Here is a 17,759-nt window from a genome sequence, read left to right as displayed (position 1 = left end):
TATACGTGTCTATCAGGAGTGGAATTTATGAAAGGCACACAAGTTATGTGAACTTCACATAACAACTGAAGTTGTTAAACCACTTCATCTATTTTAACTAAGAGTAACTGCATATAAGACATTGGGACTTAACAGCTGCCCCAAATGATGTTAGAAAGCCAAGTCTCTAAACCAAACAAACCCCAGATAATTTAGCAGCAGCAATGTTGACATTTCTCCTTCACATACAGTCATGGGGAAAAGAAAGTGCACCCTATTTGAATTCTGTGATTTTACATATCGGGACATAATAGCAATCACTTGTTCCTTAGCAGGTCTTAAAATTAGATAAATACAACCCTAGATGAACAACAACACATGACATATTATACCGTGTCATGATTTATTTAACAGAAGTAAAGCCAAGATGGAGAAATATGTGTGAAAAACTAAGTACACTCTTCCTGCTTCCATAGGAATTAAGAGTCTAAGTAGCAGATAGGGGCTGCTAATAAAATGCTCTTGCTTAATTGATCATCAGCAAGTGTGCCCACCTCTATAAAACCGAAGTTTTGGCAGTTTGATGGTCTGGATCATTCAGGTGTGCTTTAACACAATGCCAAGGAGGAAAGATGACACAATACTCTTAGATAAGCAAGTGCATTGCTGCCCATGAAACTGGGAAGGGTTCTAAGGCCATCTCCAACCAATTTTAAGTCTATCATTCTACAGTGAGAAAGATTATTCAAAAGTGGAAAACATTCAAGACAGTTGCTAATCTTCTCAGGAGTGGATGTCCCAGCAAATTCACCCCAAGGTCAGACCCTGCAATGCTCAGAGAAACTGTAAAAAACAAAAAACAAAAGTTACATCTCAGGCTCTACAGGCCTCAGTTAGCATGTTAAATGTTAAGGTTCATGACAGTACAGTTAGAAAAAGACAGAACAAGTATGGTTTGTTTGGAAAGGTTTCCAGGAGAAAGCCTCATCTCTCTAAAAAGAACATGGCAGCATGGCTTAGGTTTGCATGTGCGTGTGTGTGCGCACACATACCCCTAATTGAGAAGATGTTTGAGCTGAATACAACCTTCATTCTTATGCATCTTTATCTCAAGATGGCAATCCTGGTGGCAGTTGCTTTGTTTTGAAGAGTGAGTGAAATTTCTGCTCCCTGTTATGGCAACATGCACAAAGAAGAAAAACAATCCTACATCCATAGTACAGTGGTACCTCGGGTTAAGAACTTAATTCATTCTGGAGGTCCATTCTTACCCTGTAACTGTTCTTAACCTGAGGTACCACTTTAGCTAATGAGGCCGCCACGCCGCCGGAGCACGATTTCTGTTCTCATCCTGAAGCAAAGTTCTTAACCCGAGGTACTATTTCTGCATTAGCAGAGTCTGTAACCTGGAGCGCCTGTAACCCGAGGTACCACAGTACATTCTTTATACTAAAGTGTTATTGGACTACTATGCCTCAGCCTTCATGAAAGCATAGTCCTATTTGCTTTCCCTTACCCTAATGCTGTGGTGAGTCTTTTAGACCTGCTTTCTTCTACTGCCCTTCGCATGTTGATGGTTAAACATCTGTACTGAAGAAGAAGTTTCCTCTACTTCAGTGATTTAGAACCCTGGGTAGAGCAGGCAGCCCACTACAGATATTCGGGGGGGGGCTACATCTGAGGGCCTGCAGGGACAGTAAGTTTCACCCCTGCTTTCCCCCTTATGTGATAATATTCATGCTGGGAAAGGAGAGAGGTAGAACAGCTGAATAGGGGCTGTTTGTGTGCCAGGTCTACTAGTCAAATCAGATGGCTGCATTGGGATGAAAAGTTCTGCAAAGTTTGTCACAATAACAGGAGCCTCCTCTATATAAGGCAGTGAACCATTTTGTACTAGGGGACTGCACAGAGACATGAGAGGAGCTGCTTACTGATGACATACAACCACCTGCACTAGAGATCACATTGGTTTTCTAAGCCCTCCTACCAACCAGGAGGGAACTGAGCAAAAAGGCACTGGTGGTGCGGGTAAGCATGCCCAAAAAGAAAGACTCTGCAACTGAGTACATGAAATGGAAGAGGCACACTTTATTCCATCTCAGGTCATTTGTTTCTGGGCACTTCATCAACAGGAATAAGGGAGGGGGAGAAGGTGGTGGGTGGCCAACCTCTAGAGAAGACCAAGTAAAATGAGATTTGCTGGTACACTACATCCATCTTTATGTATAAAAAGAGACTCTTGGCACAGGGAAAACACTTTAAGGGGGCATAGAATAAGAGTTAGTTTAAAGCTGTTTTTCCAGTAGACTTCAATTAGAATTGTTAGTGTATTTTTTTCTGGTTTTTTGCAATTAGTAATATGTATTAAGTTAGAAACCAGCCAACATATACATCTTAAGTTTTGTCAATTAACGTATTTTGCTTTTTACTTAATAGTTAGATCTGGTCAGTCTGTTTTTCGTCATGCTTAAATTTGTAATGTTGTCTCACCAAGAACAATATTTATTTAAACATATAGCCATAGCAATATATTATTATACTATGTGTTTACCCCCTTAAGGCAGGGCACTAGTAATGCTGATGGTGCCTGCTTAATCATGTCTACCGAAAAGTAAGTCCCGCTGAATTCAATGGGGCTTACTCATACGTAAGTAGTGTTAGGATTGCAGCCTGAGCTTTCTTTCTAAGAGATGAAACCACTGGTTTCATTCCATGTTCTGACCTGATATGAAGTCCTCAGGTGGCAATCTGCACACCCCACCCCACCCAAGGACAAGGACCTTGAGGAGCAGGACAGTCCTCTAAGTATAATGGTGAGGATCTCCTTGAGGGGCTCTCTGGATTGGTACCTGATGAGGAAGCCCTGGAACTCCCTAAGCAGAAGGTGCAGCAACCCTGCATTCCTCAAGAGGAATCACCAAGGTATGTGGATCCAGGCCAAAGAACAATGGTGCAGTATGTGTCTGCAGACCCAGAATAGTTATCCTCCTTGTAAGTAAGGAATCTATTTGTGAGTAAGCCACACCTGTTACTCCACAGCTAGCAGTATATAAGGCATCCCTCTTGAGTCGTCTAGTTGTTGGAAACAACATGGGTCTTTAGCTCTTTGTTCCTGATTCTAGGTTCTCTATTTTGCTGCACCTTGCTTGACCTCCCTGTTGTACTGACCTTGAACTATTTCCCCATCTTGTTTCTGGATGATGTTTGAACCTAGACTGATTTTCTGTGCTTGACCTTTGCTTCCCTTCAATGTGCTGAATCTGCAACCCTGTCCTTATTTGGAGTACTTGGGTGTACCAAGCTTATATATTTTGTAATGAGTACCCTAGCCCCTGAGAACATCCCCTGGAGAGTGACATAATCAGATATTCATATCCTTCATAAGTAAAGCAGTCTCTTTTTGGCAGGAACAGAAGAAAACTTAGAACAGAAAGGTATGTTTATTTTTAGAGGTTTGGTTTCCATGGATAAGCTGCCTTTGTTTATAAAACATGGGATAATTTGGCTTTTCTTCTAAAAAAAAATTAAATAAAAATTGGGGACACTACTAAAATAGTATGTCATCATTCTATTGAAATGTTAGTGAAAACCTTTATAAGTATAAATCTTCACCTTTAAGAAATAAGAAGTGAGACTATATATACTTTTCTTTATTTTGAGACTGTACATTTCCAGGTATGGTATCCACAGCCAGCTAAGCATGGAGACAAGCCTAGGACACTCACATTCCAGGAACCACCACTCCATGCATTCCGACCTTCCTGCTGTCCTCAATTGACATTTGCAGTGAACACCTAAAGAAGATGCACTTTCCCATTTTCTTCTGTTGAATTAAAGGTTGACTGTTACCATTTTGGTGCTCAACAGATTTTTGTATTGCTTGTTCATAGGTGAAAAGGGAATTCTACTAGTTAATGATGAAAATGAGGAGTCTCAGGATAGTATTTACAGTAATCCCTCATCTTACAAACATTTGACATGTGGAATTTCAAACATTCATCAATGAAGGTGGGCTGGTTGAAATTGTGCAAGTCAAGTCCCAGACAAAGGAGAGAGCTTAAAAACGCTTTTTGTGCCTGCTATGAAAAGAGCATTTAAGCTCTCCGACTTGCTTGTGGAGCAAGGCCTGATCAGCATACCAACTCTGGAAAGCTCTGGGATCTTCTTGTGAAACAATGTGACTTCCCATGAGATCTCATGTGAGCATCCCTGGCCTTCCAGAGTCTGCAAGAGAGCTTAAAAGCTGTTTTCACAGCAGGTAACCCAAGTGGTAAAAGGTAAAGGGACCCAAGACCGTTAGGTCCAGTCGCGGACGACTCTGGGGTTGCAGCGCTCATCTCGCTTTACTGGCCAAGGAAGCTGGCATACAGCTTCCGGGTCATGTGGCCAGCATGACAAAGCCGCTTCTGGCGAACCAGAGCAGCGCACGGAAATGCTGTTTACCTTCCTACCAGAGCGGTACCTGTTTATCTATTTGCACTTTGACATGCTTTCAAACTGCTAGGTTGGCAGGAGATGAGACCGAGCAACGCAAGCTCACCCCGTCACAGAGATTCGAACCGCTGATCATCTGATCAGCAAGCCCCAGGCTCTGTGGTTTAGACCACAGCGCCACCACCACTTGGTCCAAGTGGACCAAGCACAAAAAGAGTTTTGAAGCTCTCCAACTTGCTTGCTGAGCTTGGCACATCAGCTCTGGGAGTGCTAGGGATGTTTCCTCCCTCTCCCTCCCTCTCCCATTAGCCATGGGGTGGCTCCAAGGGTATGACTATGTGTGATTTTTGTGTATATTTGTGTAACCCTTGGAACTGAACCCCTATGTAAGATAAGGGATTTCTGTAATCAAGATAATGATCAGCACCATAGCGTGATAGCTGAATTACTGATCTTCCAAATGAACATGATGAAATCGTATCCTGATCAACCCTTGATGGTTATATGTGATTGTTACGCTTCTCAGCATACAATCAAAGAGCTATTTGCCTAACAGATCAAAACAAAAACCTGGACCAGTCCTGCATCGTTGTCTTTTAGATCACGTATGGGCCCTTCACTCTTTTTATATCTGGTGATGCAGAAAAGCAGAGATACACCAAATACCTGGGTAGGCTAGGATGTTGTTGCCATTTGGGACAGAAGTGGGGGAAAATCTTCCTCACCCTATATCAAATTGTCTTCAGGTTTTTGTCAAAATACCAGTGTTAAGTAATTTGGAGACTTTAATAGCACAGCAAAGCATATGAGCATTTTATAATGAAGTGTAGACTCCGGCATGTGATACAAAATATTTGACTAGCAAGTGTGCAAGTTACAAAGTATGCACTATCAGAAATGGATGGGAAAGTAATTGTCAGCAAGATTATGTTCTAAATGCAGCTACATGTATTTATTTTAGATAGGAAGTCAGGGCTGGCAGTAGAGATCAGCATGCGCAGTGGAACTTCCCCTCCCTCCCCCCTCTCTGCGTGACACTGTGCCCAACCCTGCCAAATCTGCTCTGGGAAGTTGGGGTGAAATCCAGAACAGATTTGGGTATGTGCCAGAGGGAGGAGAGGCAAGTGAAGTTCCACTGCGGAAGCAGAATTCCTTGTGCAAATGGGACGACTTTGCTGTATATAACTTAATATATTCTAGAAGCATAGTTTTGCATGTGGTTTACTGATATGCTTACAATACACTTATTGATTTACGTTTGATAACATGTATTGCATCAAGTTCTGTAAGAAGAACTTGTTAAAGAGACGTGGGACCTTTTAAGAAATCGAGGATGAGTTCGTTGCTGTCTCAGTTGTTGCTCACTTGACTTGCCTGTGTATAGAAAGGCAGTTCATATATGCCAAGTTTGCCTCATTAATGCCATCATTATCTTCAGTGGCGCTGTGGGTTAAACCACAGAGTCTAGGGCTTGCTGATCAGAAGGTCGGCGGTTCGAATCCCTGCAACGGTGTGAGCTCCCGTTGCTCAGTCCCAGCTCCTGCCCACCTAGCAGTTCGAAAGCACATCAAAGTGCAAGTAGATAAATAGGGACCGCTCCGGCGGGAAGGTAAACGGCGTTTCCGTGCACTGCTCTGGTTCACCAGAAGCAGCTTTGTCATGCTGGCCACATGACCCGGAAGCTGTCTGCAGACCAACGCCAGCTCCCTCGGCCTATAGAGCGAGATGAGCGCCGCAACCCCAGAGTCGGACACGACTGGACCTGATGTTCAGGGGCCCCTTTACTTTTATCTTCAGTATTTAGTGTTGTAACTAGTCCATTATGCACATGGTATTCAGCGAAAAGAATAGTAGACCAAATCTTACGTATAAAGGACTTCTGTCTTAAGGATTGTATAGAATCTAAGTAGGTACTTTGGGATTTGGCACAATGTTTATGGCCATGTATATCATTCCGGAGAAATACTAAGAGGTAAAAAAGTATCCTGTTCTCTACCTCATAAGCTTTAAAAAAAAAGTTAAAGGCTCATACTGTGTTAAAGTGTGCGTATAATAATTCCTACTTATGGCAAAGAATATATGTGTGCAGCATTCCTCTAGAGAATCTCAGCTTCCTGGTCCAATGTGTCAGATAAATAGGTTTTGTATGTGCAAAAACAGTGAAGTGTTTTACTAAGGAGGACCTCAGATACATTAGACCTATATTATTTATGCTAGAAAGCTACAACAAAGCCATGAAAGGGTGGCTGTCTGGGTGGCCAGCACAGATACAACTGCTTGACTGTGAAGTTGTTGCACTTCATCACTGTTAATAAAGCTCATGTTAAAAAGGTATCAAGTATCAGCTAAAAAGGAATTTGGTAGAACAAGAGTTTTAAAAATAACCTAAGGGCTAAAGCTTTGCTGGGTCCACAAGGGAAGTTCTTTCCTCTCACATTTCAATTTAATTGGGATTTAACTTCGACTTCCTGGGCTAACAACTGAGCGTGATTATCCGGTGATAAGTAACACTAAATCCAGCTGCATTTTTACTATCTGTAGCTGTAAAATCAATGAACACTGAGTATAAGACTGGTATTGGTTCTTATTGTAAGCCACAGAGCAAATTATGAGAGTTCAACATACTTAGGTGAAGACAGCAATAGAGCAGTAAAACATTTGTCTGAGCAAGAGTTTTTCTTGCTATAAATACTGTAGCAAGTGGAGCCTAAGTTCTGCACTTGGAATATATTGTGCGAACAAATCAAACTGATTGTTTTTGCATAATGCTGGTTCTGTCAGCCAAGGAGCTCTACAGAGCACTGAAGCTCCACTCTAACCGGAAGTCCAGTTTAGTCTGTTCAGGTTTTCTAAGATGTTGCCAGATATACTGCCCACAGGGTTGGCCCACCCATGAGGCAAGGTGAGGCAATTGCCTCAAGCAGCAGGATCTACAGGGGCAGCAGTTCCTGATGTAGATCTTTATTCCCCCTGCTCTTGTTCCTGATGTAAACCTTCACTCACTCTTTCTTCCCTGGCAGGGTGTGGGTGAGTGTGCCCACACCTCAGGTGCCAAAATTACTTGGGCCGGCCCTGACTGCCCAACCTGTTTTCAAGGTTATCTGGACCATCATAAGAACAAGAAATTTTCAGGTTTTGTATCTAGCTTTTATTGTAGTTTTGGTTTTCTGGATTTTGGTTTGTTTTTAAATCTTAACTGAGATTCTCAGAATATCAATTTCTGCACCAGATGCCAAATGAGATTAAGAGCCTCATGCTGTACCAACTGAGCTATCTCAGCAGCTAATGTTCATGTGCTGATGCAGCAACAGGGCAGTCTTGAGCAGGTCGGCAGCCCTGGCGCTGAGGGGCGGAGATCGCTCCGGCGCCCCCACCCTTGCAGGGCACAGCATGGTTTCCGCGTGGCTTTGCCGCGCGCCGCCCTGGCTCACCGCGCCACCAGGGGTCTACCTAGAGCCAGCCCTGTGCAGCAAGCACATAAAATACAGAGGCTTTCGTACAAAATACAAAATCCAGTAGCATGCACGGTGCTCAGAATTGATAGCCATATCCTATTTGTCTAATCCTCATGTTGAATTGTAGCGAACTAAATTATACTCGTTAGAATTCTGCCCATTAAAATGAACCTGAGTTATGTCCATTAACCTCAATAGATCTATGCTGAGTAGTGATAGCATTGAATACCACCCGTTGTACAGATTTCTTTATCCTAAGTTTGGGAGGCTAGCCACTCTCCAAGGGAAACCCAGCATAGCTCCATCAAACAAAAAACAAATTCTAGGTGTTTCTTTCCATTTTCATAATGTGTGCTTACGAGCTATAGTTCACGTTGAAAAATGATGTAAGAAAGCTGCCAGGAAAGATCCAAGCAGTATTATCAATGCTGTTCCATAACTAGTAACAGCTGCTGTTGATCTGACAGCAGCTACCATAGTTTTGTGCTTCCATGCAGAGCTGGAAAGGAAACCACTTCTGGAAAGGATGTGATTACTGCAAATTTTGTCATAGAATCATAGTTGGAAGGAGCCCCCAAGGGTCTTCTAGTCCAACCCTCTGCAATGCATGGATCTCAAATAAACGTATTTAGGTGTTGGCCATCTGCCATGGATTCTTTAACAGTGAAATTACCTTGCTTTGTTCACTGATGAAATTGGATTTTTCATTAGCTGTTCTTCTAAGGTATCATATGAGCCATTAAATTATGTCAACTTTTTGCTACAGATAACTCACGTGAAACTGTCTGCACCTTAACCTATACCAGAACATATAGAAACTACTTCAGTCAATAACAATGGGATCCTTGTGGAATTGTGTCATTATCTAAAAGATTCCAGTGGACAGTAGATTTGATAGTGACCACACATTAAGAAGGATACATTTTTGCAGTTTACAAAAGTGTAGTCTAATGTACCTGGTACAATATGCATTCAGACAATGTAGTTCCATGCAGGCTTTAGAAATTTCACTTTATAAGTGGACAAAGCAAAAACCTAAGTTTCAGAACTGCATCTTGTATTACTTGTTTGTTTGTTTGTTTGTTTGATTTATATCCCACCATTCCTCTCAAAGAATCCCTGGCCACATATTAGCATACTTCAAAAAATACAAAAACAGCACCTGAGATCATTTTCTCTCTCCCCTTCCAAAGTAAAATATAAGCTCTGAATTTCCAAATTTTTGTCATGAAACAGAGTGAGCATGTATTCAGTTTTAAGTTGGACACAAGTAACTATTTTGTACTCTTTTGGAAAGTATGACAGAATATTATTTATCCATTTGCATTAATGTTTTCTTGCCAAGCAAAAGCTTTTACATTTTGCTCCACATAGAGTTGGAACAACATTACAGAATATGGCAGAGTTCAAGAATATGAAAATAAATCTTATGGTTTTAATACATGTGTGTTGGTATGTTCTGCTATATATAACATTAAAATTATCTATCTAAAAGCCCATAAAATCTTACCCAATTGAACAGACTCTTTGCCACTTATTTCATCTCCAGTTTTGTAAATCAAATGAATGCATTTCTTCTCAAAGTTCCTTCTATTTATTTCTTTTAAATTTAAAGTGCACTCGCTTTCTCTGGCATGGCGCAGCATTTGCGTCCTAGCGCATCTCGCAGCCATTGCCAGGTCACTTCTTCCATCTCCCAAATGTCCAATGGGCCATATCCTCTCCCAGCAACCACAGATTTTTTGAATTTGGGTCCACCCTTAAATTGGACCAATAGCGGGCAACCCTGCAGCAGAAAGTGGGAGTCAGACATGGCTGACTGGAGTCTTCACTCAGGTCCTCTTCCAAGCCATAAATTCCAGCAGCCATGGGACCCAGCTCCTCAGTTAGAGCTGGATCTCCCTCCCTCCCTCCCTTCCTGTACAGCAGGACTGTGACTCCAAGGGGCGAGTCAGGGGTATGACTTTGCTATGGAAGCATCTGGTTGCCATATTTGGGGCCCAGGCGGAATTTTCTCCCCCAGACAAAATTGGGTGAGTCTGGGCTTTTTTATGCCTAATTCATAGCAATCGTCACAACTTTTGGCAGATTAGGCATTGGGTTGGATCCTTAGTCAGGGTCGGGGTGTGTGTGAGCTGGAAGTCTTCACCTGCCCCCCTTCCAGGAAAATTGAAATCCCTCTAAAGGGATCCTAGGGGAGATACTTCTTTCCAAATGCCCAGGGTTTTACTTGCTCCATATCTGATGTCAGGTGTAGGACAGGTGAATGTGGCTTGGCCAAAACTGTCCTGCAAGCCAAATGGGGAGGTCTGGTGGGCCTAATTAGTCACAAAGGCTGGAGCTTCCATAGAGCGGAAATAAACCTTGGTGTGAGATGCTGTTTCCTAGACTTTCCATGGCACTCGTAGCTTGAGGCAACTGTGGATCTATCCAGCTTTGAATATTATTGTTTACTCACACTGTTTATTTCTATACGCTGCTTAGTTTCTCCTGGTCCTTAAGGTTCCATGACACCCTACTTCTTTACTGAGAACAGCCTCCACAATGCTCATCAGAGTGTAATTAAGTTGTGCCTATTTGATTCTAGTGATGAATATGAAGAAGATGGATTTTGTCAGCCATACAGAGGAATAGCATGTGCAAGGTTTATTGGAAACCGAACCATTTATATGGAGTCCTTGCATATGCAGGGTGAAATAGAAAATCAGATTACTGGTATGTAAAGTTTGCTTCCTTCTATTTTCAGCTAGATTGCCATCATTCTTGACCTTACCATAATCTACAGAATAGCAAACTTGCTTGGGATTTAGTATGTTTAAGGCAGCAGAATATATGGTTAGCTCTGTGTAAATATATTCTTAAGGAAAGAAACATTACAACTTTTGGAAACGCTACCATGAAATGAAACTGATGCTTAAAAAGATGTAAAATGAAAATATATTTGTATATAATTTTAGCTTTATCAACTGTGTGTATATTTTTACAACCATTTAACTTTATAATAAATACAAATGCTACAGACAAAGTTAGTGGTGCTTAAGTTCTATTGAAAATAGAATGGTAAATTTATAATGACTTAACTCCAGCTGCATTAATGACATAGCTGTCAAATTCTCCCTTTTTAAAGGGAAATTCCCTTATGCTGCATAGGCTTCACCGCGAGAAAAGGGAAAACTTGACAGCTATGTCAATGTCACTAGGGGTGAAGTCCAGTGGTGCCCCTGCACTTATAAAAGGGGCTTTTGCTCCTGTGAACACCTCTGCTAATGGAAAAGGATGGGAAATTATCATTGCTTACTCCTCCTCCCTGCAGCCCCCAAGTAACTCCCCCCACCCCATCAGCTCCAGAGAGTTGGGGAAACCTTCAGAACAGTGTAGAAAACCTTCTACGCAGCAGCTGTAGGGTTCTTTTGTTAGTGAAGGTGTCCACAACCCCTTCCTTGAGTTGTGAAGGCCATCAGTTGGATTCCACCCAATGTCTACTTTATAGACCAGTGTCCCTTAAAGCAGAGCTTCACAATTTGTCAGTCAGCCCATCAAACTCAGGCCTTGTATTGTAACCTGCTAGTTGCTTAACAACTACCCTGTTTCAGTTCCACACAGGCAGCAAAAAGAGAAGGGAGTCTATAGTAGGCGACCTTCAGCATGTCAGGTCACAATTCATGCAGTGTTGTCAATATTCAATGTGAAATAATTTTTGAAAATTTCAAACGGAACGGACTTTCATCTCCACAGAGATAGACTTCCCATTACGTATGTTATTTTGGAAATGGTTAGGCCATGGGTAGGCAAACTAAGGCCCGCAGGCTGGATCAGGCCCTATTGCCTTCTGGATCCGGCCCGTGGACAGTCTGGGAATCACCGCGTAGATCACCAAGCGCACATTCTTCCCCTCTCACTCACACGGCGGTGGCAGCGCCTCCTCCCTCCCTCTCTCCTCCTGGCTTCTCCCCGCCTTGCCTAGAGAAGTAAGGGGACTGGGCTTTGTTGTTGCCAGCAGCAGCAGCGCTCCAGCGGCTGCCATTTTAAGCAGCCTCTCTCCAGGGCCCTTTTGCACGCTACTCATCGCCCCCCTGCCGCCAGCTCCTGCCGCTCGCAGGACACAGGCAAGCAGCCACCGGGGCTCAGGGGGCTCTTGCATCATTTCCCCCCCTTCAAAATATAGTCTGGCCCCCCACAAGGTAGTGGACCAGTCCCCTGCTGAAAATGTTTTGCTGACCCCTGGTTAGGCTATGAACAAGCACTATGGTGCTGAATATGTTGCTTCACATTGTATTGCCTAAACTTTTTTGGTATGTGTATATTACAGCTGCCTTCACTATGATTGGAACCTCCAGTCATTTATCTGATAAATGTTCCCAGTTTGCCATTCCTTCACTCTGCCATTACGCTTTCCCATACTGCGATGAGACTTCTTCAGCTGCAAAGCCACGGGATCTGTGCCGTGATGAGTGTGAAATTCTGGAAAATGTCCTTTGCCAAACTGAGTACATCTTTGCAAGATCCAACCCGATGATTCTGATGCGTTTAAAGCTGCCTAATTGCGAAGATCTTCCACAGCCTGATAGCCCAGAAGCTGTAAATTGTATCCGCATTGGCATCCCTATGGCAGATCCGATCAACAAGAGTGAGTGATAGCTGTAAACTTGATGTATTGCATACAAAATGTTGTATCCATCTTTGCATAGGACTAAATGTCAAGAAGAATTAGTAATATGCTTTGTGGTCACAGAAGTTCATATTTTCAATTAACAGCCCGGTAGGAAGCCCCATTCATTATTCCATAATCTATCTTCCAATGCACCCACCCATTTATTTGGATTAAGTTTATAAACTGTTTATTTAGAATAGTGCATTTCAAAATATAAATTAACCATTATTATTTATTGAACTGCTTTTTTTACTTACACCAGTTAGTGTCTGGTATCCCAAGCCTTGCTCATTAAAATCCACATTAGCCATTTCATTAAAGTAAATGGCACTACTAATGGTAAGTAAAGACTTCTTAAAGGGCCAAAGGTTGCTATGCAGTGCTTATTTGCTACATTAGTAGGCCTGACTCCAGACACTAAGTAGAGTTCATGTTAGATCACAGACTGATTAGAATTAACATAATATCAAATGGCTGTATTTCTAAGATAGCGCAACAACAATTGGATCTCACAGCTGCTCTTTACTTTCATGCCAAAGTAAGGGATTAATTTCAGGTTTCCAGGGCAGTTTTGATTTCTTATATGTCTTTTATTCTAAAATATTTGGGATAAGTGTTTTTTATTATTATTATTCCCGAAACCTAACCTTTATATGTTCTCAAGTACTGTATATGAATGAATAGCAAGCCTAGCATTATGGCCTCTGCAAATTGAGAACCTGAATTAAATTGAAGGACACGGGTCAGCAGAATGATACCTTCTCTCACTTTCATGTTATTACACCAATCAGTATGTGCACAGTACCCCCAATTCACCACAATTGAACCTCTGTTGTCATTTACAGATCACAAATGTTACAACAGCACAGGAGCAGACTACCGAGGGACAATGAGTGTCACAAAGTCTGGGCGACAGTGCCAGCCATGGAATTCTCAGTACCCCCACACGCACACGTTCACTGCTGTACGATACCCAGAGCTGAATGGGGGACACTCCTATTGTCGAAACCCAGGGAATCAGAAGGAGGCTCCATGGTGCTTCACCTTAGATGAAAATTTTAAATCTGAGCTTTGTGACATCCCTGCCTGTGGTAAGTGTAGTAGAACTCTCCCATTTTGAAAGAGAAGCCCAAGTCTAGGTGTAGCAAAAGGAATTCTCAAAAACCACAGTTGACACAATGATGGCGAGGGTTCAGCCCTACAGCAAAGATGAATAAGGTGCAGAGAGTTGAGGAGGACTCATTCTGCTGGTGAGCAGCCATCAGAAGAGGTGTGGATGAGGAACACAAAGGCCTGAAGGCAAGCGACAATCCAGGCTTCCTTATAATTACAAGAGTCTGATGGATCGTGTCTTATCTTCTCCATTGTTGGACTTCAAAAAGTTTGAGGCAGGGAAGCTTTCTTAATACTAAGCAGCATCCACATATTGGATCTCCATGGAAGCTGCTGGCAGGTTCTGGGAACTGTGAGACCACACCAGCCTGCTTATCAAAAGAGACCCATACACATACAAGGAAACATATTCACTTTCTACAGTTGCCCATGGGCTGCGTTGAAATTGTTTTTTGTGGCTGACATGCCAGTTTTACCACCCATATTGTTGTGAATTCTGCAGCTTGATACCATTTCCCCGTCAGGTCTATAGTGTATGTGTCTGACTTCAATTATTATTTTATCAGCTTGGATATTACTAAAAATAGCTCTGTAAGAAGTAAGATGCAAAGCAGCCTCTCTTTTCCAGAAAAGTATGTTATTAATTTGGACTGGAGAATTTTCACATTAATGGTTCCACTGTTCGGCATTTTGAAATGTGTACAATGTTACTGAAGTGTGGCATATCTTGGGACTGTAATGTCCCTAAACAGAATACTCAGAATTGATGGCAGGTTGAATAAGGAAACTCACTCAATTGAGATCTATTCAAAACTAACAAGGCTTGTGGTATTACCATAATTCTACATAATTGGTGAATAATTTGTGCATGAAGCTTCAGAAGAAAGGACACTAAAATAATCTCAACTTGACTGGAGACTCCTGATGTACAATAGCAGGAGTAAGATATTTTAGATTGCAAAGGTGCAATCATTATGGCTATGATACTATGGTGGTGAAGAAGTATTCCGAAAATTTCTGCTTCCTCCCTAAGGAAACGAGCCACCAAGGGGAGGAGAATACCCCCCCCCCATATTCTAGTTTTTTGATAGTTCCACTCTCCTTAGTAGGCCCAAGAAGATCTGAAATAGTTGTGAAGCTGCCAGCTTAGGTACAGTGTTACGATTGTATCTACCAGTACTAGCTAATTTTAACCATAAGCAGCTCCTGCCTGCCACCTTCTGATGTGAAGTTATATAAAAAGGGAAAGAAGAATATAAGGAGTGATTTTTCTCTAATCAACCCGTACCTAGAAATGTACATTTTACATACATTAGCTAAGCTTAGCAGGCATACATACTTTTGCCCACCATGTCATACTGATATATAGTACTACATCTAAATATATAAATCTAATGTGTATTTTAAAGAACTGGTCTGGTTCATGCATGAAGTTGCCAGACCAAGAAAAAACATTTATTAAAGCAGGAACAAGCGATGAACTTGAGCCCCTCTCCCATACTCACCTCTGACTTCTGGTTTATTAAATTACAGTTTCCCATGACTTCTGAACTGAGAAACTGCCTTATCACTGAAATGGATCTCTACAAACCAAGATCGAACTGTAGTTTGAAATTGTGGTTTGTTGTGAGCACTTAAACCAGTTTCTTGCTCCAGATGTTATTGCAAGCCATGGTTTAACCAACCAGGAAATCATACCAATGTAAGAGCCCTGCTGGATCAGGACAAAGGTTCATCCAGTCCAGCATCCTTTTCTCACAGTGGCCAACTAGATGCGCACAAGCAGGGCATGAGTACCACAGCATTGTCCTCACTTGTATACTTCCCAGCAATGGGTAGTTATGATACTGGAGGTAGTAGTATGCAGCCATCGTGACTAGGAGCCCTCAATAACCTCCCCTGAAGTCTCCTTTGAAGCCAGTGCATGAGATGAGAAGGGAAGATGGGAGCACCCAAGTTCAATTCTGCTCCATCAAAACTTAGATTGCTGAACTGAGAACGTTACATTCAAACAATAGGTTTCCAGAACATTTCTCTACAAGATAAACACCTGAGTGTGTTTAACAAACTTCCGATCCTACAATTATAATTTATCCACAGGATAAAATCACCACAGCCCTTAAAGCAACCCTGAAAGTATTTTAAAAGTTCTACTAGTGAGCACTGATCCATAGCATGAATCTTACTTACATATTCTTGTGAAAAATATTGGCTGATGAAGACTATCATGAAACAATAGTATCATTCCGGAAACACTGTCCTTGAGACTTTCGATATGTCTTCTGTTGAAACCTTCAAATATGACAGGGCAGAATTAAAAGGGAATGTCAAATACAGCTAGAGTTGAACTTAAAATGCTTTCGAAACATGTACTTCCTTGAGCTTCAGCATGTGCATCCTATCATGTACTTCCTTCTGTTATTAAACAAGGAGGGAAAGAGGTGAAATGTTACTACAGGTTTTGCTGCCAAAAATTCTGAGTCTCTGTTCTTTTCTTATCCTTGAAAGATTCATCAAGTGGCTGTGATGGTCTTGGTCTCTCTCATCTTTCATCACTTTGCTACATATGGCTTCTTTGACTTAGTAGTTCACATCTTCTCTTCCGACTTGTCTGACTTTACCTGTCAAGATGTGTCAGCCTAATGTTCAAGCTCCCACTCACCTCTCTGGCCAGGGCTTGAACTAGACCAGCATTTGGTTTTTCTGGATGGAACCCCCAATTCTTTTGGCACCATGCCTTAGTGTCCAGCATTTGTTATGGCTGCTTCAGGAGTGTGTGGGAGGTGGGTGTCAGCAGAGATCAGCTGTTTGCAATCCAGGAGTAATGTGTAGTCCCCATGAGGTTAAAGTTGGGGAAGACCATTATCTTTTAATATTGGAGAAATTAAAAAGATAAGCTCACAGCCTTAGGCATTTTTAAAAATGGAAAAAGATACATTTGTATTACACAAACAAGCATCTTACAAGAGAGGGAAGTTTCCATTAACTTCCTCCCCACCACACTCCAAAGTGTGCATGATCAAGAACAAATAAGAGCAACTCTCCTCCGTACGTATAATATCTACATGTACATCTCTTTCTTTCCCATGATTTGGGGGGGGGGGGCACGTAGTAGCTGAGAATACCAGAAACAAAAAGAAAATATGCCATATAAAAACACAAGGTTAATAATTAAGGAGGACTAAATAACATTCGCACACCACTACCATCCTTTCCAGAGGATCTTTCAGGGCGTTCCCTTCCTTCATCTGGCCCTTATACCTGGTATGCAAGACTTAGGTGTACATAAAATACCTACAACAGATGCAAGTGACTTTCTTTCTCTGTTGCATGGCTTGCTTACTCAATTGCAAAAGACAGAAGACCACCAGATTGACCTATTCTAAGTGGGCTTTATGGCATACTTGGACACTTGGAAAGTCCAAAATGCCACCTACAACAATAGGCTCTCTCAACTCTTTTGTCACCTGTCTCATTTTCTTTCTTTCTTTCTTTCTTTCTTTCTTTCTTTCTTTCTTTCTCTCTCTCTCTCTCTCTCTCTCTCTCTCTCTCTCTCTCTCTCTCTCTCTCTCTCTCCCTCCCTCCCTCCCTCCCTCCCTCCCTCCTGTCCTTTTAAACCAGCTCCATTTTATCACCATGAAGCATTAGGGTCTTCTGAACTGTACACAGAATGTTACTCAACACCTTTGGCATTTTTTCAAATATTTTAAAAAGAACAACACACACCCAAGAGTGGGAGATATAAACCCATCGATGTATACAATGGAAGCCTATATGCTATACTTTCTCAGCATTTGTCATAGGTCATACATTCAAACAGTGCCACTAATTACCCAATGGATGGCACACAAAAAATCATAATGAATCAGAGAGCCAGAGATTAAGAGTTGTGCTTTTGCCCATACCTAGAAAAGCACAATTAGAACTACTTAAAAGAAATTTGAGAACTAGCCTGCACTTGAATTTTAGGAATGAAGTTCATGTCACAGTTAAGATAATGCAGTGCCTCATTCCTTCAGGGTTCTAAACTCTAGTATCTGTTGGCTCTCTGAAATAGTATACATTATCTATGTGGCTTTTTCTGAAAAGATATGGAAAACATTCCACCCCATTTGGTTTGGCCAAGG

At 41.9% G+C, this 17,759-nt stretch overlaps 1 protein-coding gene across 1 annotated transcript in view; it reads left to right on the top strand.

The window, feature by feature from the left end:
- The window catches only part of ROR1 (receptor tyrosine kinase like orphan receptor 1), a 157,542-nt gene that overhangs the window by 134,598 nt on the left and 5,185 nt on the right, over positions 1–17,759 (top strand). Inside the window, exons 5-7 of the mRNA XM_035121572.2 lie at positions 10,456–10,583; positions 12,178–12,495; positions 13,365–13,610. Of these exons, the coding sequence (XP_034977463.2) occupies positions 10,456–10,583; positions 12,178–12,495; positions 13,365–13,610 (692 nt within the window). The remainder of the gene's footprint in view (positions 1–10,455; positions 10,584–12,177; positions 12,496–13,364; positions 13,611–17,759) is intronic.

This window comes from Zootoca vivipara, chromosome 7, assembly GCF_963506605.1.
Source record: "Zootoca vivipara chromosome 7, rZooViv1.1, whole genome shotgun sequence".
Lineage (NCBI taxonomy): Eukaryota > Metazoa > Chordata > Lepidosauria > Squamata > Lacertidae > Zootoca > Zootoca vivipara.
This window is presented reverse-complemented; position numbering and strand designations above follow the sequence as displayed.